Consider the following 21,752-nt stretch of genomic DNA (forward strand, 5'->3'; position numbering starts at 1 on the left):
ATGAGGGTGATTCTTAAGAATTCTGGGCTATGATATTTTAGTTCTGTAGAAAAGCTGCCTTTTTTTTTGATTGTGGAAGAGAATCTGAGTATTCAGTTATTTGAGGTGCTAATGCTGAGTTTGCAAATAAAACACATGATGTCTTGTCAAATTTGAATTTCATATAAATGACAAATGCATTTTTTAGTATATGTAACGCCCAAATATTATGTGAGATCTTCTGATAAAAAAAAATGTTGTTTATATGAAATTCCCATTGAACTTGATGTCCTATATTTACAGTTGGCAAATCTGGCAACTCTAGGCTGGAGAACATTCTAGAAATGATCTCAGTGGGGCCAGCCAGCTTACCGTCCTCAGTCCTGCTGGCTCCTGAGCAGCACTGCAGGTTCCTACTTACGAAATAGTCTTTGTTCTCCATGGAAGTGGTCAAAGGAACTTGGACAAGAAAAGTAAGACCTGGGGCGCCTGGGTGGCTCAGTGGGTTAAAGCCTCTGCCTTTGGCTCAGGCCATGATCTCAGGGTCCTGGGATCGGGCTCCACATCGGGCTCTCTGCTCAGCAGGGAGCCTGCTTTCCCCCCTCTCTCTGCCTGCCCCTCTGCCTACTTGTGATTTCTGTCTGTCAGATAAATAAATAAGTCTTTAAAAAAAAAAGAAAGGAAGAAAAGTAAGACCTCCTTCAAAGAGGAGAAATACCGAAGGTGTCAGTGCTTGGGAAGACTGCCTAGGAACTCTGAATGGACTCTCTGGGAGATGGGGGGAAATAAAGGGTGCTCATGTCACACTGGGACCCAGAGTCAGTATTTTTTCCAAACATGAGGAGTTGTGCACAGCACTCTGACAGCATAGGGAGAATATCTGAATCAGAGAGGCCTCTGGTACAAATCAGTAAGTGATCTCTACTTTTATAAGCACTGGCCCCATCTACGCTCTTTAAGATGCTAACTCTTGCATTCCTGGTGGAAAAGACTGTGTCTCCCAGTAGTTCTGGAATGGGCCAGTTTGGAGTGTTTGGTGACCACCCGGAGGATGGAGCCAGGAACGGAGTTGCCTAGTAAAGGGAGAGCAAACAATCAGCTTATACGGCTACATGTTGTTGGGTGGACCTCCTGCAGTCCCACTCATAGAAGCAGGACCCAAATCCTTCCATAATTATGACCCTTGTCCTTGAGTTTTAAGACTCTTAGGTTTAGATAATTAGGGTGTTTTTTTTTTGTTCTTTGGGCATTTTAATTTGTTAAATTGCGCTCAAACCTTTCCAACCCACATATATTATGACAACACATTAACAGACATATAGACATATCTGATTTTAATTATTCAGTTTTTTATGTCAAACGATGTCCTTGAATGGAAGTATTAAATTAGCATTTGTAAACGTGTCTAGTATTTGCCCTTCGTTGGGTGTTTCATGACAAAAGTCTTTATTGGAAAATGTCGTCATGAAGTGCTGTTTCCTGCTTTCAGAACATACTGTACAGGACAGAATGTACTTTATAACAAAATTCGGGCCTACTGATACCGTATTTTACATGGCAGTTACATTAGGAAGCCTGTGTCTTTCTTTTGGTGATTTAGACATTGGTGGCTGTGGCCGATGAAAGAGAGGAATACTGAAGAGAGTCTTTTAGTAAGGTAGCCCTCTCTGGTAATGATTAACGTTCTGATGCAGGCCCTCATTTAGTCATCTAGTGTAAATAGTTGCATTCTCTACATAGTCTTTTGCTCGAGTATTCCTTGTGTTACTTCTTACCGTACTATTGCTTTTGGAACACTTTTTAATAGCAGGATATGCTCTGTTCACCTGCCTAAGGGCTTGTGTTCTTGGTCCAGTCTTAGAAAGCTCTCCACATGTATTCTCTGCTACTTGGGAGAAATTGGTGTTTATTTTTTTTTTCCACGGGATGGCAAATTCATGGGTTCTCCAACTGTAGGGAAGCAGCCCATTCTTATAAAACCTCTAGAGGAAACTGCCCCTGCTGACTTTCGTGCGAAGAAGAGGAACAGAAACTGTTGCCCTTGCCTTGTATTTTAATAGTTTCGGGGCAAGAAAGGATCCCGTGGTGGGATTTTAAATCTGCCAGCCCTGCTTTAGATTTGTGACCTTTGCTCACCACACTTCATGAAGGATGTGGGAAACCTGCAAGGAAGTTTAAAAAACAGCAGCAGAGGTGGTTTAAATGTTGCGAGATCCTTCCCATCCAGAAGTCGTACCGGAAATGGGCTTGTTTCACCTGCTGGGAAGGGTTGGGTTCTGATCAGATGTGTGTGTTGGCTATGAGGTGGGGGTGAGTTGCCCTGTGTTCTGGGGAATTCAGAGGTGCCTCCTTCCAGAAACTGTGACACCCTGTCCTTGGATTCTTGGTGCGGTGGCGGGGGTGGGGGGGCTGCTGCTGGCTCTGGACGGCTGCCCACACAGAGTTGTACACCTTGTGCGTGTGGTCCCTGGGGCTCCCTGGTGCTCTACTCAGATGCTGAGCACAAGGCCCCAGAAATGTGAGCCCTGCCTCCCCAACCCCCGCCACGTCGTTTGGACCCCAGTTTGCAATCTGCAAGTGCCTGGAAGATCTCCAAGGCCATCCAGAAATTCACGTGGTGTGGGTAGACCAAACAATGAAGGATGTTGGCTGATCCAAAAACGGCACTTGGTATTATTTCCTCTTGTGATTTTGCTCTGAAGCAATTTTCAGTGTTGTTGAGCAGACGGTGGAAGTTCTGAAGGTCCTTGGTAGAGAGGAGTGGCCAGGACTCAGCCCTGCTCCAGAACCTGGGCTGTGGCCTCTGGTTGGAGATAGTGACTGCGCCGCCCTGCCTGTCCCAGTTGCTTGTCACATGCAATGACTTCACCTCTCCTCTTGCTCTTGGGAGGGCCGGCTTCTAGAAAGTTCTCCTTAGCCTACCCTTCCCTTTTGCCGATGATTGAGATTCAGGGTTTGAATTGCACATGTAAAAGCAAATGTGTAGATTTTCTCTGTAACTTAAATGGAGAGTTTGCCTCTGGGTTATAGCTCACTTTGACAGGAATGTGGTTAATATAAGTGGAAATTTTATGCTTGGGTCAGGGGAGGCCAGGAAATTGTAGCTTCCAATTATTTGCTTCATATCCATAAAAACAATGTTTACATTATGTGTTGATATGGCATGCAATATCTATCTGCCACACTTCCTGATGTCTGTGGTCAGGAAGTGTAGTGCAATAATGCCATTGCAAAATTTGTGCAAAAATTTTGTTTAAAATGGATAACGTGTCCTGAACAATGTTACTTAATCTTTCTGAGCCATTCGTTGTTTCCTCATCTGTAAAATGGAGTATGTGTAAAGGAATATATCTACTTACCTCAGGAAGGAAGATAGTGTAAGGAGAACTACTGAGCATGGTACCTACTGTAAAATCGTTCATTGTATTTATTCATTTAATCAGCTGAGCATGTAGCCCACAGTTGAGAGGAGCAAATCCCATGCTCCTTCTGGTGTTTGTCTCAAAAGAAATGTTTAGGAGTCAGGTGTAATGATGCTTTTCTTTTTCTTTTTTTCTTTTCCCAGCCACAGGACGAAGTCTTCTGGCTGGCCACCTCCCTCGGGCACCTGGGGCTTGAACCAGGTGCCACCCTATGGATGGGAGATGACCGCGAACCGGGATGGCCGAGACTGCTTCATCAAGTAGGTAGAACTGATGGCTTGAGCTGTGTGGAATCTTCTACACCTGTTCTTTGTCTCTACTTCCAACCTTGACTCAGAATTAGCGTGCCTCCATTTGGGACTCATAGACATTTGGAGGCCATCAGTCAAGCTGCTTAATCTTCTCTGTCTTCTATGTCTTGTAACATGCAGTTGCTTCATAGTTGTTCATCTGCCATGTTAGGCTGATAATTCTCAGGACAGTAAGGTCATTCTGGGAAAGAACAAAAGTGTTCTTTAGTATATCCAAGACCAGTTGTACCCACTGTCTGAGACTAGAACTAAAGTTTAACAATTTCCATTGCTTTGTAGAATTGGTCAAGATAGAAATGTTACTGGGTTATTTGTAATGAAAAACATGAGCTAACAGAATTATATGCGTTCCTCTCGCTGACGCTGCCTAAGATTTTGGACTTTTTTTGCTTTTTTTTTTAATGCGTTAAAATGTATATAGCATAAAGGTAAATTTTTTTTTTAACATTTTAACATTCTGGGGTGTGCAATTCTGTGACATTTAAGTACATTCAGAACATTGTACAACCATTAGCCACTTTCCATTTCTAGAACTTTATCATCATCATGCCCAACAGAAACTCTGTACTCATTAAAAAATAACTTGCCATTTCCCTTCCTCCCTCTGGTAAGCTCTATTTTACTTTCTTTCTCTATGAATCTGCCTATTGTAGATATCTCATATAAGTGAAATCATAAAGTATTTGTTTTTCTGTGTATAGCTCATTTGACTTAGCATAATGTCCTCAATATTTCTCCATGGCATGGAATATATAACAATTTCGTTCCTTTTCAGGGCTGAATAATGTTCCGTTGTACATAATCCATTTTACGGATAGCTTATTTGTTTAACCATTCTTCTGTCATTGGAAATGTGAGTTGTCTGCACTTCTTGGATCTTAGGAATAATGCTGCTGTGTCTAGTGTTTCATAAGTATCTGTATGGGTCCCTGCTTGCAATTCTTGTGGATATAGCCTAGCATTGTGCTCACTGGATCATAAGATAATTCTACGTTTACCTTTTGGAGGGAACCACCAAAGAGTTTTGGGGGAATCAGTAGCTGTAGTTCTCTGGTTTTTTGCAATTGTATGAGATAAGTTTTCCTATTGCACTTATCAAAAAACGAGGGCCCACCCTGCTTTCTTTTACAAGCTATGTGCAGCATTCTTAAGTATGAGAATATTTAAAATAAATTTTAGGGGCACCTGGGTAGCTCAGTTGGTTAAATTTCTGTCTTCGACTCAGGTCATGACGCCAGGGTCCTGGGACCCATCCCCATGTCAGGCTCCCTGCTCAGCAGGGATCCTGCTTCTTCCTCTCCCTCTGCTGCTCCCCCTGCTTGTGCTCTCTCTCTCTCTCTCTCAAATAAATAAATGAAATCTTAAAAAAATAAAATAAAATACATTTTAGATCAGTAAGCATGTTTGATCCTTACCAAAAAAAATTGAGTTGCGATTGGATGCCAACAGAAGCGTTTTTCAGACTACAGGCAGCATTTCTTTGTTCTTGTCAATCTGACTGTGGACTGATAAGCAGACAGGGTCATGGTGAGGTGGGGGATCATGTTTATAAAGATAAAAAATCTTTCTTATGATTGTTTTTGGGGATTCGATCTTTGCACAGCCCAGCACCTCCAGGTGATTAGGGGATGCTATCTGTGCAAGAAACATATGAACGTTATGGTCAGATTTCCAGTCTTTGTGGCCCAAGTGTCCCCTCTTTCTTGAATTTCCGGCAAAGGGGAGAGCAGCTGTCTTCAGAGTGCAATTCATTCTTGAGGGCCTGGCCTTCTGGGAAGTTTCAAGTTGCCCGTGACCCTGACCCACTACAGGGAGCCTGTAGGCAGTGGTCCTCTGGCTCTTCAAGGCTTTCTTGAGGGTGCCCTACAATGGGAACTACACTGGAATTGGCCATGGGAGTAGAATCTCCCAGAAAGCACAAAGACTGGAAGAAAGACCAACAAGTCTGCTTATACCCTAGACTCTGAGTTGTTCATTTCAGAGTTTACCCAGTGCTTTATATTGCTGAAAAGATGATATTTTGTCAGATTACATTGTGCTATCTATTTTGTAACATCGTTATGAATTCACGTAATTGGCTCAGTTGAGCTTGCCTAGATGCTTTGACTCAAAACAATAAGAATTTCTGCCAAAGAAATGTACTTTCTAAAAGATTCAGATTATAAATTTATGGAGGTATATCTTAGACTTTTCCAAGGAAAATGGATTTTTCTGTTTCCTCGTCGGATTTGGGCTCCTGTGCTTTCCGAACCAGTTGATTAGATGAAAACACAAACCAGGGCCTGTTGGTCATAGAATCCCAGCTAACTCGAGCCACGTGCATTTTGCTTCGTGTCCTTGACATTTTTAAGGGCAAGGCCACGTGTGAAGTAACATTTACCCTGGCCTACTGCCACCTGTTAAAACCTGTTAAGGGTAGGGGCGCCTGGATGGCTCAGTGGGTTAAAGCCTCTGCCTTCGGCTCAGGTCATGATCCCAGGGTCCTGGGATCGAGCCCCACATTGGGCTCTCTGCTCATCAGGAAGCCTGTTTCCTCCTCTCTCTCTCTCTGTGCCTGCCTCTCTGCCTACTTGTGATCTCAGTCTGTCAAATAAATAAATAAAATTAAAAAAAAAAAAACTTTTAAGGGTAAATCAGCAACTTCATAGAGAAACCTGCACTGATCACTAAATAGCAACATTAAAAACCAATGCCAGGGCGCCTGGGGTGGCTCAGTGGGTTAAAGCCTCTGTGTTCAGCTCAGGTTATGATCCCAGGGTCCTGGGATCGAGCCCCGCATCAGGCTCTCTGCTCAGCAGGGAGCCTGCTTCCCCTCTCTCTCTGCCTGCTTCTCTGCCTAGTTGTGATCTCTGTCTGTCAAATAAAATAAATTAAAAAAAAAAAAACCCAATGTCACCAGTGAAACTTTTCCCAATCTATAAGATGGTTTTTTTAAGATTTTATTTATTTATTTGAGAGAGAAATACAGAGCATGCCCATGGGTGCTCATGCTCATGCAGCCAAGCTGGGAGAGGGAGAGGATCTCGAGCAGACTCCCTGCTGAGCCCAGAGCCCAACACCGGGCTCGATCTCAGAACCCCAAGATCACGACATGAGCAGAAATCAAGAGTTGGCCTCTCAACCTATGGAGCCACCAAATCTATAGGACTTTTTTTACTGGAAAAGTTAAGTTTCCGTAGTTCTCTCAGACTCATTGTTTTCAGATGTGAAGAGCAAGTACCTGATTTCAAAGGTGTTTGCTCTTTATCCCTAGTGGGTTTTATAAATGAGAATCATTCCGGTGGGGTTTTTTCCTTATCTACTGAGTTCCCTCCAGTACAGAGCAATACTCTAATTACTCAAGTTTCTGTCGACCTTTGGTTTGCAGTGTGGAGTTTGACTCCGCTCATTAGTTTTGTACGTTAAAAGAACAATTTGAAAATTAAGCTGTGGCTAGTAATTAACACCTTTGCATTTAATTTCTTACTCTTTTACATATTCTCTTTGAAAGATGTTAGATGTCTCCTTTTTTTATCTTGTCGTAGGATCCAAATGATATCCCAAATCATACAATCAGTTTTGATGGTGGTACAACTACTTTCAAGTTATTAATGAAGCTATGGGAAGATCCAGGCTTCCCAGGTTCAAAGTTAGAGTCTTCTAGCTCAATAATGAGCTAATTCTATCTTGATGAGTCTTTCAGAACACAGCCCACGGTAGTTAAATGTGTTCAAATTTCGTATTCCTTTTCCCATCCCCAATTATTTAGAGTGGAATCAATACCTTAAATTTTATTAAAAAGCTGGTAATGCATGGGATTAAAAAATTTAATGCCATTACACATATTTTAATGAACACTTATATAACATTATATGGACAGTAGACTACTGGTTATCAGTGTTTGCTGCACGTTGAAATAGGGTCAGGAACTGTAAAAAAAATCCTATGTCTGGTTGTCTTAGTCTTTTGGGGGTTTATAATAAACTCTGAAAGAGTGGGTGGCTGAAATACAGAACTTTATTTCTCAACAGCTGTAGCGTCTGAGAAATCAGCGATCAATGTGCTAGCAAGGCTGAATTCTTGGTGAGGGCCCTCTTCTTGGCTTGAGGTAGTTGACATGACACACAGAGAGAGGGGTCATATCTCTAGGTCTCTTCTTAGAAGTTCCCTAATTTTATCATGCGGGCTCTACCCTCGTGGCCAAGATACCTTGGATCCTGGTATGTGAGCTCCATTGAGCAATCTACTTTTTGGGGAGAAGGTGAGGCTCCCCAGGACTAGGCATTGCCACACCCTCTGTATAGTCAGACTAGCATTTCTTCCTAATTACCACCCTCCCCTAATAGCCCCACCTCCAAATACCATCATTCTGGGGATTAGGGTTTGAACAAATGGATTTTAGAGGAATACACACATTCAGTGCATACCTTGGATCTTGGGTAGAGCCAAGAAATAGTTTCAGGTTCTCCTCCCCAGGACTGGCAGCTGCCCCATAGCATTTTCCCTTATCTAATTGATGAAATATTGATCCCATTTCTGGATGAGAAAAGTGAGACTCAGATTCATCAAATGGTTTTCCAAATGTCTACACATGTACCTGGTCAAATACACCCAACTCTGCATTAGAAAAGGACAGCTTTTGTTACTATTGTCAGAAAAATAGGAAATACATATGTTTGAGCAACAGCGAATATTGTTTACGAAACATGGGAGATGTAGAGGAAGAGTTTGTCACTTTCCTGTTAGTTCCATGTAAGCAGGGGAAGTGAGAGAGTTGGACTGGAAGAGAGAAACTGGAACTGAAGGAATAACTCTCAGGAAAGAGTGTCTTTTTAAGAAAGGGGTGAGAAAGGGAGAAATGGAAGGAAAGAGAAAGGAAGAACTATGACGAGTTTGATGCCCTCTGTGATGTTTGCTCTAAGAACAGCATCCATAAATAACAGATGTCCGTGTGGTTGTGAATCGAGATGCATAAAGCTTAGATACAGTTGTAGATAGAAATGTAGATATCAACAGAGCTCTTAATTCAGATACACGTGTAGTTGTGGATATAGTTATAAGTGGATATAGCATATAGATATAGATGATATAGATATAGATCATATGTGTGCATATAGAGACGTGCAGATAAAGGCGTGTAACCCTGTCTGCCCCGGAGAGTTCTGGTTTATGAGTATCGTTCTGACATAATTATAGACAGCACCTCTTTTGGCTCTTAATGCGATCTGATTTAGATAAAGCAAGTTCAGAAAATTCTTGTGAGACCAAAGATTTCATTAAACCTTGACAACTGACCGGGGAGATAGTGAGCTACATTGAGGAATCTACTTTTGGGGGAGAAGGTGAGGCTCCCCAGGACTAGGCATTGCCACATCCTCTGTATAGTCAGACTAGCATTTCTTCATCATCAGAATATAAAGCCTCAGTTGTTTTGGCTTTGTAATGGAGTCTGATGCATGCCATGGCCCCTATATTCCATAGCCTTAATCGCCACCCCCGCGATCACGCAGCCCTACCCGCTCACCACCACCTTTTCCTGGCTTACCCTCCCCATTCAGCATCTTTGGAAATGGCCCATCCGCCGGGTGGTCTGGTCATGTGCTTCCTTTAAAAGCACTCCTTGACCCACCCAACATACACCCAGCAAACATGATTGAACATGAGTATATGCTGAAGATACCAAGATTAGTAAGACAATTTCTTACCTTCCATGATCTTCGAGTACAGTGGAAATGATAGGCCTGCTGTCATTCTCAACTGCGCAAGATCTCTTTTACTCCCTTAGAGACATATAATACATGTCCTAGAGAATAGGGAGCAGTGTGTTCCTAATATACCATTTCTTCGTTAAACAGGAAAAACACTCTGGTTGGACTTTGCGGGTCGGGAGGGTTAATACTAAAGAAGAAATGTCCTTCATGAATTTGAAACTTTGGCTTTTGAAGATTGAAAGGAAAATTAAAACATGGTGGAAATTAATATTAGAGCACTTGTTGGCAAGATCGCTGTTAATGAAGAGCCAGTCCAGTCAGAGTCTGGGCATAGCAATTGCAGGTGGGAAAGGAGATGGGAGGGTCATTGCAAAAACACATGCCCTCATTTTCAAGTTCTGCATTCGAAAGGCTTGCTCCTCCTCCTCCTCCTCCTCTTCTTTTCCTTCTCCTCCTCCTTCTTCTTCTTCGTCTTCGTCTTCGTCGTCTTCTGTAAGCCTACAAAAAGTAGCTAGCTCTGCATGCTTATTGGACAAGACACACTGTTCTGTTACTCTGCCAGCAATTCCCATGGTGGGCAATTAATCCGAGTCACTATCTTCTGAATGCAAGAGAGTTCAATCCCGAAACCTGAATAGTGGAAATTTGTAATGAGATGTGAAAACTTGCACTCTGTTCTCCAGGATGGACATTGCCCATCGTGGGAGAAGTCTAGCCATTCCCAGCTGCCAGTCAGTTCCGTAGTTAGCGTGAAAGGTATTTTTGATTTCTCTCACTCCAGGAAAGAATCATCTGAGGAAATGCAAGCAGCTTGTGGGTCCCACCTCCCCGTTTTCTTAACCCCAAGCAGAATTGTCAAGTCACGTGATAAGAGTCTGTCATCAAATCCAACAGCAAATCCTTACTTCATCCTTAAGTTTGAGCCCCCGGGGTAGTTCCCCTGGGCTTTACCTAGTATGTCCCCAAGAGGGTTATTCTTGGGGTTTTTTTTTTTCCTTTGCTTTTACCCCACGATTTCACAAGAGAGTCTCGCTCATATTCTGTGGATAAGTCCCTTCATTTGTTCCGTTTCATGAGTTCCTTTAATGTTGTCCTCTTCTAAAAATTTAAAGTTGTAAAGCTGGATTTGGACACTGTGGTAGCCTCCACCATCCCCTGTATTATTTTCATATTCAGAATGGGACATCCATTTCCTACTTCATTAATCTGACATTATTAACCAGCATCCAACAAAGGACAAATGGATCTGAGCGATTACATAGGTTGTTACCCTTTGATTCTGGGAATGAAATACCAAAGTTTCTTTGTGGAAACTGAAAGGTGTGCCAAGGATGGAAATAGGAGAGATTTATTTGAGCTGGGTTGCCATATTATTTTGTGACTTTTTAACTGTTGAAAGAGTTACAAATCGGCATTATGTTAGAAAAGAGGATGTTTGCCTTGTTTTTTGGTGTTTGTGATGAAAAACGCTTAAATAAAACATATTGCTTCCAAGTACACACCATGAATTTTTCACCAAATGCAAATAATTGCCTCATGGCAAAAGCAAATGCCGTTGAGTTAAATGAGTTCCTGAGGAACCCAAGCATCCACTTAAGCGAGGGAGGTATATTATAATTTTGGAATTGGAGGAACAAAGTAAACGTGATAATATCATTACATGCAATGGAAGGTAATTACGTCCTGTCAGTGCACAGGCTTCCCTGGCTGAACATCGGGGGCTGTTTATTCCCTTCACTGAAGCAGGTTTGTTTTCTTTCATATCTGACAAAGCACCTATCTGCTGAGTCGATAATTACTCCTCCCAGCTAGCACGTGAGTCTGCAGAGTTGCCAGAGCGGCTTTGCAAAGTAAGGCTTTGGAAACGACTCCGTCATTCCGGCTCTAACTTGGCATGTGGCGGAAAGGGCGATGCCGCGCAAGCTTCGCCTGTATCTGATACGGGCCTGTTCCCATCTTGGGCATTTGTTCTCGAAATGTGGCGGGTTCAACATAGCCGGTCCATCTCTCTTGCATCAGTCCCTCAAACTCTCCCGGCTTTTTTTTGTCCAGGAAGCCAACAGAGCTGAAGGTTTGGTAATTACCTGAATTGCCTGGGGCCACTTAGTGACAAAGAGTTGGGACACGCACCGCAAGCAGAGCTGTGGACAGCCGGTTCGGTGGTGATCAGGATTGGTTCTTTCTTCTCCTTATTTTTTTTTTCATTTTTTTTCATTTTTTAGCACCCTCTAGGGGTGTACACGAAGTGGGTCACAAAGGCCATTCAGGATCACAGGGACAGCCGAACTGAAAAGCAGAAGCACCTGGGTGACCAGGTTTCTGTCACAGCCTGTAATTGAAATAGTAGCTTGAGGCTGCTCTCGATTCTTTCGAGTGGCCTTTGGAGCCCTTCTTTCTGGCTTGAGCCAACCCTTGCAGAGAGCAATTTTGATGTCCTCGCCTAAGGCTGGGACACAGGCAGGAAATTCTGGCCGGTGCCAAGTGCCAACTGGCGGGTGTGGGTGTTTTTGCCAAATAAATCCACTGAACTTAAGAGGACACGGTATCACGTGTGTGGCAGGTGTCCTTTCATGATTGTCTGCACCCCCGCAGCAGAGGAGAGGAGGGCTGGATATACAGTGCCTCGCTCTGGTCCCCCAGGGGTCGGGGACCGCGCTCCCTGCCGAGCCCTTGTCCTCTCTTGCCTCTCACAGCCTGAATAAAACCTTGTTGGCAATGGCCACTTTCTGGAGAGGAGTCCTCCGTTGCAAAGCTGATGGGAAGTGGCACTGCTCTTTTGTGCCAGGGGACACATGGATCAGCCTGAGTTGCGAGAAGTCATGCCATTCCATTGTTTTCGTGGAGTGTGTCGCTCAGCTGCTCCAAGAGCTTGAGGTTGGCCATAGCAGCTCAGGCTGTGACGGCTAGGAGACTCTCTAAGCAGACAAGTCGATCTTAAAGGGTGTTGGTCAGTGCACGGGGCCAGCCCCTTAATTGTCAGCACCCACTGCAAAATGAAAACAAGTGCCCCCTTCCTCAAGGAGCAAGATAAAAAAGAGGAAAAAAACGAAAAAAAGGAGCAAGACAAATACACTAAAAATCTGCAGGGTTTCCCTTCCTTTTGTGCTCTGTCAACATTTCATAATTGTTTATTTGCCTTTTATCACCATTCTCATTAAGTTAAAATTAAAAGTTTAATTTATTAGCATGAATATTACTGATGATCCTTCGATGATGCAAAGTGAGCTTTATATGCAAACATGGGAGCTTTGCCCTCTGTGCAGAATCAGTGAAATGGCACAATTTGCATTTCATAGCTTATACATTTATACGTATTTCATTCTAACCCCAAAAGTCGAAATGGTACACAAAATTAATTTAACGGTTTTTGTTTTACTTCTCCATGTGAGCACACTGTACCAAAACTCCCTACTTTTGGCTTACTGTTGTCCATAGTAAAATTGCAAGGAAAAGGTCCTATCTTGCCCTTTCCTCCTCTGTCATCATTTTCGGTAGGTTGATGGCTAATATAGGGAAAGAAGACGAGTCAGAAAGGATATGACAGGATTGTTCATTCACTCTTGTTTCTTAGAAGGCTATAAATGCTAAAGACTGATTAGCCTTCACACCCCACCTCCCAATCTCACCTCCTGATTCCTTTCTTAAAATTTTTTTCATGTGGCATTTTCATTTAAGGCCTAGGAAAGAGGACAGGTTGCTGTTAGCTCTCGACTCTCTCAGAAAGTCTTCTCTTTGCCCTGTTATGGATGGGTTTTCTCATCAAAAGGTACCTAATTTTCTTCCTCCACTCTTAGCCTTTTTCTCTGTAGGCAAGTCAGCAAACTTTTTTCTGTAAGAGGCCACATAGTAAATATTCTAGGCTTTGGAAGTAATGCGGTCTTGGTCACAACTCAAAGCAATTGACAATGATCATGGCAACTCTGCCACTGTAGTGTGAATGCAGCTATAGGAAATGTGCAAATAAATGGATGTGGTTGTATTCCAATAAAACTTTATTTACAAAAAGAAACTGCGGGCCACCTTTGTCCTATGGGATGTAATTGTTTTCCAAACCTTCCTCTAGAATATCTTGCATTTGACCCCATTCTTGTATTTCTATTTCACTGTCTGATAAATTTATAAAACCCTCCCATGAGATGGGAAGTTGCCATTAGTTTTATGTGTGACGGAAATGAGCACAGACATCGGTAGAGTGTGTTTTCTTAGGTTGTACTGTGAGCAAGGCCAAACTCTGTGGTGCGTCTGCTGTCAGCAGGAACTTGTGGCAGAGCTCTAACAACCAGTATCTACCTCTAAAGAGTGTTGTAGGGTTAACATCATCAAAAGTCAACGGAGAAGTAAAACCTTCACTGTGAGAATATCAGGACTCCCCCCTCCCTTGTGGTGGGGACTGAGGGAGAGGAATCTGCTGATGGCAGGGCACGCAGCTGCTCCCACCAACATCCAGCACCTTTGTGGGAGGGGTTGAAGGGGGAGCAACAATAGCAACATAAAACCCAGTCACAATGGAATGCCAAATGCAAGTGCAAATAATTATTAGGGATGTGAAAATTACATAGCAACTTGGTGTCACCAGTGGTCTACAGAGAAACAGCCCCATTGTACTTTGCAAAAGTTAATTGTCCATAGTGTTTTGAAGTAATACTACTCATTTTATGGGGGAATTTTATAAAGCTCCCAAATAAAAGTCCCCAATTCATTTCTGGTGATGTTCTGTTCTAAGTTATTCTCCTGGCTTCCGTGATACCACCCCCTTCTTTTTCTCCAGGCTCACTCCTTCTCTTCTCGCCTCAGCTGGTTCTTATTCTTTAGTTCAGTGATTAAAATTCAGTTTCCCACATTATTAAGCCTACACTTCTACTTAGATCTTACAAAAAGTTAAATGGATTTATTAATTTCATTATATTGATACCATTTAATTTCAGTCCAAAAAATTCCAGGAAAGTCATGACTGTTCCTCTCCAGGAGATTAATCAGTGTTGGTTATCACTGCCTGGAATGTTTTCCGGGCAATAATAGATGGTTAATAAATCTTTGTTATAAAAATCTTTAGGTGTATGTAGATATGAGTAGACAGATGGATGAAGTAATGGATACACGAATAGAACTATTTCTGAAGCATTATATTCAGTAAATTGTTAGAAAAAATGATGATCGATAAGTCAGTGACTTAACGTGATCGCCTGTGAACTTTCTGCTTTAGGAATTTCACTAACAGAATTTGAGCACATTGATAAAGCCCATATTTCCTAATAAAACCTTGAGAACTTGAAAAATCATCACATTTTTGTCACTAATTCATATCTTATTAAGCTTGTCTGTTGGCTGTTCAAAATTCAGGATGTAATGAACGTGAATTTCTGGGGTAATGTAATTACACTGTAAAGGGCAGAAATTGGGTGGTAAAACTAAAAATTCTTGGCCTAAGATCCTCGTTCTTCTCAGTACTAGTTATGTAATGGTGGGTAATCATTTGGATACTGTGGGCCTGGCCTCACATTTATCATTATAAAATATTGTGTTTGAACTAGAAAACAGTATCGTTTGGTAATCTAGTGAGTTCCAAGCAAGAGAAAATTCTTAACAAATTTGGCTTTGACTATGAACCGAATTTTTTGGTTTATGTCACTCAAATGTAATGGTAAAACACTCATAATCTAGAGGAGCCCAAGAAGGTAGGAGCACTCAATGTGATATAATCTCCTGGATGGCATTCTAAAATAGATCAATGACATTAGGTGTAGAGCCTAAGGGAACCTGAATGAAATATGAACTTTAATTACTAATAATGTATCAGTATTGGTTCACTGGTTGTGACAAATTTACCATGCTAATATAAGATGTTAACATTAGTCAAAACTGAATGCCAGATGAATGGGAACTATGTAGTTTTCTATAACTGTACAAGTGTTCTAAAATAGTTTGGATGTAAGAAATACTCAAAGTGGCAGGATAACAGCAAGATAACAGTCTAAGAAGCTTTAGAACTTCACTCTGCCATGTAGACACTGTGTTTCTGTGTGGTGCAAAATACCTTTGTGAGAGTTCTAGAGACCAATTAATAAGTAATAGTACCCTACCCAGTGTAAGACAAAGAAAGAATTCCAGTAACTGGGTTTGTTAAATTCTTGTGTTCTTACATCCTTGGCCATGTTCCTCCCCATATAGTGACCTACCATGGTGCGACTAGGAAGATAATGTCCTACGCCAAAGATTCATGTTCAGGACACAAACAATTGAGCATATATCATGCACCCAGTGTTCTAGTTCGTTTGGGGGCTCCCTCAGGGACTGTAATCTGTCTTACTTGTCATGGAGTGCTGATCAGACTAAAAGTATTATTTGGAAGCTGCTGACACCAGATGCTATTGCTATGGTATCTTATTAGAACTACAGTTCCAATGGCTGGTGTCAGTAGGAATAAGAGACCATGGGGTTCTGAGAAGAAGTAGGAATAAGCTGCCCATTGAATTTAAAATTACTAAAATCGTACGCACAAATCTGGAGAAGAAAAATCCTCAGAAAATGTTTGAAACGTCCTAGGATCTCTATCTGGGTTGATCAGTGAAGTATTTCTCTAATAACGCCAGCATATAAAGTCTGGAAGAGATTTTTTTTCCCTCCAATGCCCAATTCCCTCCAATGTCTCAACAACAGCAAAAAATTATGGCATAGTAAGAAATAAGGAAACATGGGCCAAGCAAAGTAACAAAATTAAATGCTTGAAGTGGACTCTAATGTGATACACATCCATGTGCATAGCTTTGTTTCACATGTCAAGAGACCAGTCATGAAAAAGCTCATTGAGCTAAATGAGAACAGAGTTAGAAACTAAACAAAATAAGGAAAACAATGCATGAACAAAATGAGAATTTCAAGAAGGAAATGTAAATTATAAAACACCCCAAGTGGAAGTGCTGGTGTTGAAATGAAAGGTACGCTAGAGGAGTTTACAGCAGAGTTGATAAGGTAGAAAAAAAAGAAAAAAAAAAACACGTGAAATTGAAGACAGGTCATTTGAAATGGTGAAGTCAAAGGAGCAAAAAGAAAAGTAGAAAGAAGAAAAATGAAGAGAGCCTTAGAGACACGAATCAACACTGTATCCAAAGAGAGAAGAGGGTCAGAGCTGGGCATAAACATTATTTGAACAATTAGCAGAGGAAACTTCCCAAATTTGAGGAAAGAAATATACACGGCAATTGAAGAAACTAAACTCAAATAGCATAATTCAGGATAAATCCAAAAAGACACCCAATCAGTCAGATGATAATCAAACTGTGAAAGTTGAAGCAAAGAGAAAATCTTTGACAGGAAGAGAAAAACAACCCGTCACATACAATGGAGTTTATATAAGGTTATGAGAGGATGTCTTTGCAAAAACAGTGTAGACTGCAATGAGTGAGACAATATATTCAAATTGCTGAAATAAAAAACAATTTTCAACCAAGAATAATATATCCAGGAAAACTGTCCTTCATAAATGAAGAAATTAAGACATGCTAAGGAAAGTTCTTTAAGAAATGGTCAAAGGAGTCTAACTTTAAGATGAGAGGAAAGGATGCTATACCTTAATGCAAAATCAAATGAAATTATAAAGTTCTCTGATAAAACTAAGTATACTGACAAAAATATCTTCTCCTCTTAATAGAATCTCCATGTATCAATTCAGTTTTAATTCTTATATAGAATTTAAATGATAAAAACATTGAAAAATAATGTAAATCATGAAAATGAGTACATGATATTTAAAGATGCAATTTGTGGGCGCCTGGGTGGCTCAGTGGTTTAAGCCGCTGCCTTCGGCTCAGGTCATGATCTCAGGGTCCTGGGATCGAGTCCCACGTCGGGCTCTCTGCACTGAAGGGAGCCTGCTTCCCTCTCACTCTCTCTGCCTGCCTCTCTGCCTACTTGTGATCTCTCTCTGTCAAAATTAATAAATAAAAAAAAAATCTTTAAAGATGCAATTTGTGATATCAGTAACGTAATGTGCCAGGGAGGGTAGAACTCTTTGAGTGGTTTTGTATGCAATTGAAATTAAGTTTTTAATCTGTTTGAAATAGAATGGTATGATATTACACTGTTTTATGTAATTGTAATGATAGTCACAAAGAAATTATAAAAGAGAAGAAAAATGGAATGAGAGGGGAATGAAAGTATGTCAGTACAAAAAAAAATCAATGAAACACAAAGGAAGGTGGTAATAGAGGGAGGGTTGGACATAAAGATACAATTTAAGTAGCAATAGTATGTCCTGCTGTATCAGTAATTACTTGAAGTACAAATAGATTAAACTCCTCAATCAAAACACAGAGTAAGAAGGTATTATAGAAACACAGACTCGGACTATATACTATGTATAAGAAACTCACTTTTGATTTCACAACAATCAATGTGAAAGTATGGGGGAAATTACATTTAAATGGTAACCAAAAGAGCCAAGGAGTGGCTATGCTAATATCAGACAAAAATCAATTTTATTTATTGTTTCATTTATTTGATTTTTTTTTAAAGTTTATTTATTTGAGGGAGAGAGAGCATGAGCAGGGGGAGGGGCAGAAAGAGAGGGAGAAGCAGGCTCCCCACTGAGCAGGGAGCCCGATGTGGGGCTCAATCCCAGGACCCTGGGATCATGACCTGAGCCCAAGGCAGACGCTTAACTGACTGAGCCACTGGGGCACTCCCAAAATCGTTCTTCAATCAAAAACTATTTCGAGAGACAAAGGAAGATGTTCAATTATGGTAAAATGACAATTCACCAAGAAGACATAATCATTATAAATATTCATACAACAAACTAAACTCCTAAATATATAAAGCAAATATTGACAGATTTCAAGAAAGATATAGCAACACAGTGATAGTCAGAGACTTCCAATAGCCACTTCAACTGTGGATAAAAGAGAAAGAAGATAAATCAGGAAATAGATTAATTGCACCTTGTCATATACAGAATACTATACCAGATAACAACACAATATACACTCTTCTCAAGGAACCTTTCCAACATCATCCAAGATAGATACACGTTAGGCCCTAAGAGAAGTCTCGGCAAATTTGAAAGTGTGAAATTATTCAAAATCTCTGTTTGGATTAAATTGCAATGGAACTAGAAGTCAACAGAAGAAGGAAAAGCGGCAGACTAATGAATATGTAAAAATTTAAAGTTGCACTTCACCTTCAAATTGGTCAAAGAAAATGTATCAAGGGAAATTATAAACTATCTTGTGAGAAACGAATATGAAAGCTCAACATATTAAAATTTGGGAGATGCATTGAAATCAGACCTAAGAGGGAAGTTTGTAGCTTCAAAATGTACAAAAGAAAACCTTCTGGAATCTACAAGCTACGTTTACACCTCAAGCTAGAAAAACGTGAACAAATTAATCCTAAAGCTAGCCAAAGGAAGGAAATAATAAAGTTAAGTGCAATAATAAAGATGAGTGCTCAAATTAATGAAATGGAAAATTGTAAAGCAAGAGACAAAATTCAATAAAACCAAAGCTGTGGTTTTTTGAAAAGATCAAAATCATTGGCAAGCTATTATCTTGTTTAAGAAAAAGGAGAGAAGGGGCACCTGGGTGGCTTAGTTGTTAAGCGTCTGCCTTCACCTGGGGTCATATGAGATCGACCTCCCTGCTCAGTGGGAAGCCTGTTTCTCCTTTCCCACTCCCCCTGCTTGTGTTCCCTCTCTGTCTCTCTCTGTCAAGTAGATGAATAAAATCTTAAAAAATGAAAAGGAAAAGGAGAGAAGCCTTCAGTATCTAAACTCAGAAATGAAAGAGATTTCATTAGAATCAGGGTCACAGAAATTAAAAGGAATATTAGAGTATAGTTTAAACAAATGTATGCCAACAAATTGAATAACAGAGGAAATGGTAAATTCTTAGAAACACACAGCCTTACCAATACTGAATCATGAAGTAATAAAAAAAAATCTGAACAGGATATTTGCTAATAAGGAGATTGGATCAGCATTCAAAAACCTTTTAACAAAAAGTCGAGGACTGGTTGACTTCATTGGAGAGTGATACTAAACACTTGAAGAAGTAATATCGATCCTCCTAAACTCTTCCAAATGACTGAACATGAGATGGCACTTACAATCTCTTTATGTGAGGGTGGCATTAACCTGATACAAAATCCAGACAAACATGAAAAATACAAATACCCTTGATGAGTATTGATCCCCAAATCCTCCAACAGAATACTAGCATTGTAAATTCAACAGCCTCTTGATATCTTTATATATAATGAATTAGTGATATTTTTTCCTAGAATGTAAGGATGCTTCAACATATGGAATTCAAGTAATGTGTAATATACCACATTTGGAGAATGACGGGAAAATCGACATGATCATGTCAATTGATTGAGGAAAAAGCATATGATAGTATTCAACACCCTTCGATGACAGAAACACTCAATAAGCTTTGAATAAAACTATATGACTGCAACATAATAAAAGCCACATGTAACATCACTCTCAGTGGTTAGAACCTTAAAGGTTTTCCTCTATTATAAGGAACAAGAAAGCATGTCTGCTCTCAATGCTTCCAATCATTGTCATGTTGGAAATCCCAGCCAGAGTAATTGGCCAAGAGAAAGAAATACAAGACTTCCCAGTTGGAAAAAAATAAAATAAAATTATCTCTGTTCAGATTACATGATGTCATATTGAGAAAATACTAAAGATTCTACACACAGAAAAAAAGAAAAGTAAAAAGAAAAAATAGTAATAAAGCTTGGACTAGTAAATACACTCATTAAAGTTGCATGATATAAAATCCACATAGGACAATCTGTTATGTTTTTATGTCCTTTTAATGAACAATTGCATAAGGAAGTTAAAAAAATAATTCTGTTTACGACTGTATCAAAAAAATATTTCTAGAATGAACCTAACCAAGTAGGTGAAAACCGTGTATACTGTAATCTACAAAACATTGCTGAAAGAAATTAAGGAAGACACGAATAAATGCAAAGATAATGTAGGTTCATGAGTTGGCACATATAATATTATTAAGATATCAGTAATACCCAAAGTGATCTACAGATTTAACTCAATCCCTGTCAACATTCCCATGGCCTTTTTTTGTGGAAATAGAAAAATATCATCCTAGGGGAAAATGGAAAAATATCATCCTAGGAGCACCTAGCTGGCTCAGTCAGTACAGCATGGGATTCTTGATCTCAAGGTCATGAGTTTAAACCCTGGTTTGGACACAGAGATTATGAAAAAACAAAAATATCCCCAAATTCATATATAATCTCAATGAACCCTGAATAGTCAAGATTTTTCAAAAAGCAGTAGACAACTGTAGTAATCACTTCCTGATTTCAAAACTCTTTATATTATAAAGATAAAGGAGAGGGAGGAGTCAAGATGGCGGAGAAGTAGCAGCCTGAGACTACATCAGGTAACAGGAGATCAGCTCGATAGCTTATCTAAACATAGCAAACACCTACAAATCCAACGGGAGAGCGAAGAGAAGAAGAACAGCAACTCTAGAAACAGAAAATCAACCACTTTCTGAAAGGTAGGACTGGCGGAGAAGTGAATCTAAAACGACGGGAAGATAGACCGCGGGGGGAGGGGCCGGCTCCCAGCAAGCGGCGGAGGAACGGAGCACAAAATCAGGACTTTTAAAAGTCTGTTCCACTGAGGGACATTGCTCCAGGGGCTAAACCGGGGTGAAGCCCACGCGGGGCCAGCGTGGCCCCAGGCCCCGCAAGGTCACAGAAGGATCGGGGGTGTCAGAGTGTTGGAGAGCTCGCAGGTATTAGAACGGAGAAGCCGGCTGCAGAGACAGAGCCGAGGACTGAACTCTCAGCTCGGGGTTACCTTGAACTGGTCGCGGGCTGGGTGAGCTCGGAGCGCGGCTAGAGGCTGGGGATACGGGAGTGATTGGGTGCTGTCCTCTGGGGGCGCACTGAGGAGTGGGGCCCCAGGCTCTCGGCTCCTCCGGGCCGGAGACTGGGAGGCCGCCATTTTCATTCCCGTCCTCCGGAACTCTACGGAAAGCGTTCAGGGAACAGAAGCTCCCAAAAGCGAACCCGAGCCGATTACTTAGTCCGGCCGCCGGTAAGGGCGGTGCAATCCCGCCTCGGGCAAAGACACTTGAGAGTCACTACAACAGGCCCCTCCCCCAGAAGATCAACAAAATATCCAGCCAGGACGAAGTTCATCTATCAAGGAGAAAGCAGATTCAATTCCTAAGACAGCAGAGCAATTCCAGAGGAGGAGAAAGCAAAGCACGGAACTCATGGCTTTCTCCCCATGATTCTTTAGTCTTGCGGCTACTTCAATTTTTTTTTCTTTTTTCAATTTTTTATTTTTTTTTCTCTTTTTT

General features: G+C 41.0%; 1 protein-coding gene across 5 annotated transcripts in view; it reads left to right on the forward strand.

Moving 5' to 3' along the window:
- Nucleotides 1-21,752, forward strand: part of FRMPD4 (FERM and PDZ domain containing 4) — an 865,179-nt gene that overhangs the window by 657,651 nt on the left and 185,776 nt on the right. For all 5 annotated transcript variants that reach the window (XM_045995842.1, XM_045995843.1, XM_045995846.1 and 2 more), the window contains one exon: nucleotides 3,545-3,661. In XM_045995842.1, the coding sequence (XP_045851798.1) occupies nucleotides 3,545-3,661 (117 nt within the window). The remainder of the gene's footprint in view (nucleotides 1-3,544; nucleotides 3,662-21,752) is intronic.

Source organism: Meles meles, chromosome X (assembly GCF_922984935.1).
Source record: "Meles meles chromosome X, mMelMel3.1 paternal haplotype, whole genome shotgun sequence".
Taxonomy (NCBI): Eukaryota; Metazoa; Chordata; class Mammalia; order Carnivora; family Mustelidae; genus Meles; species Meles meles.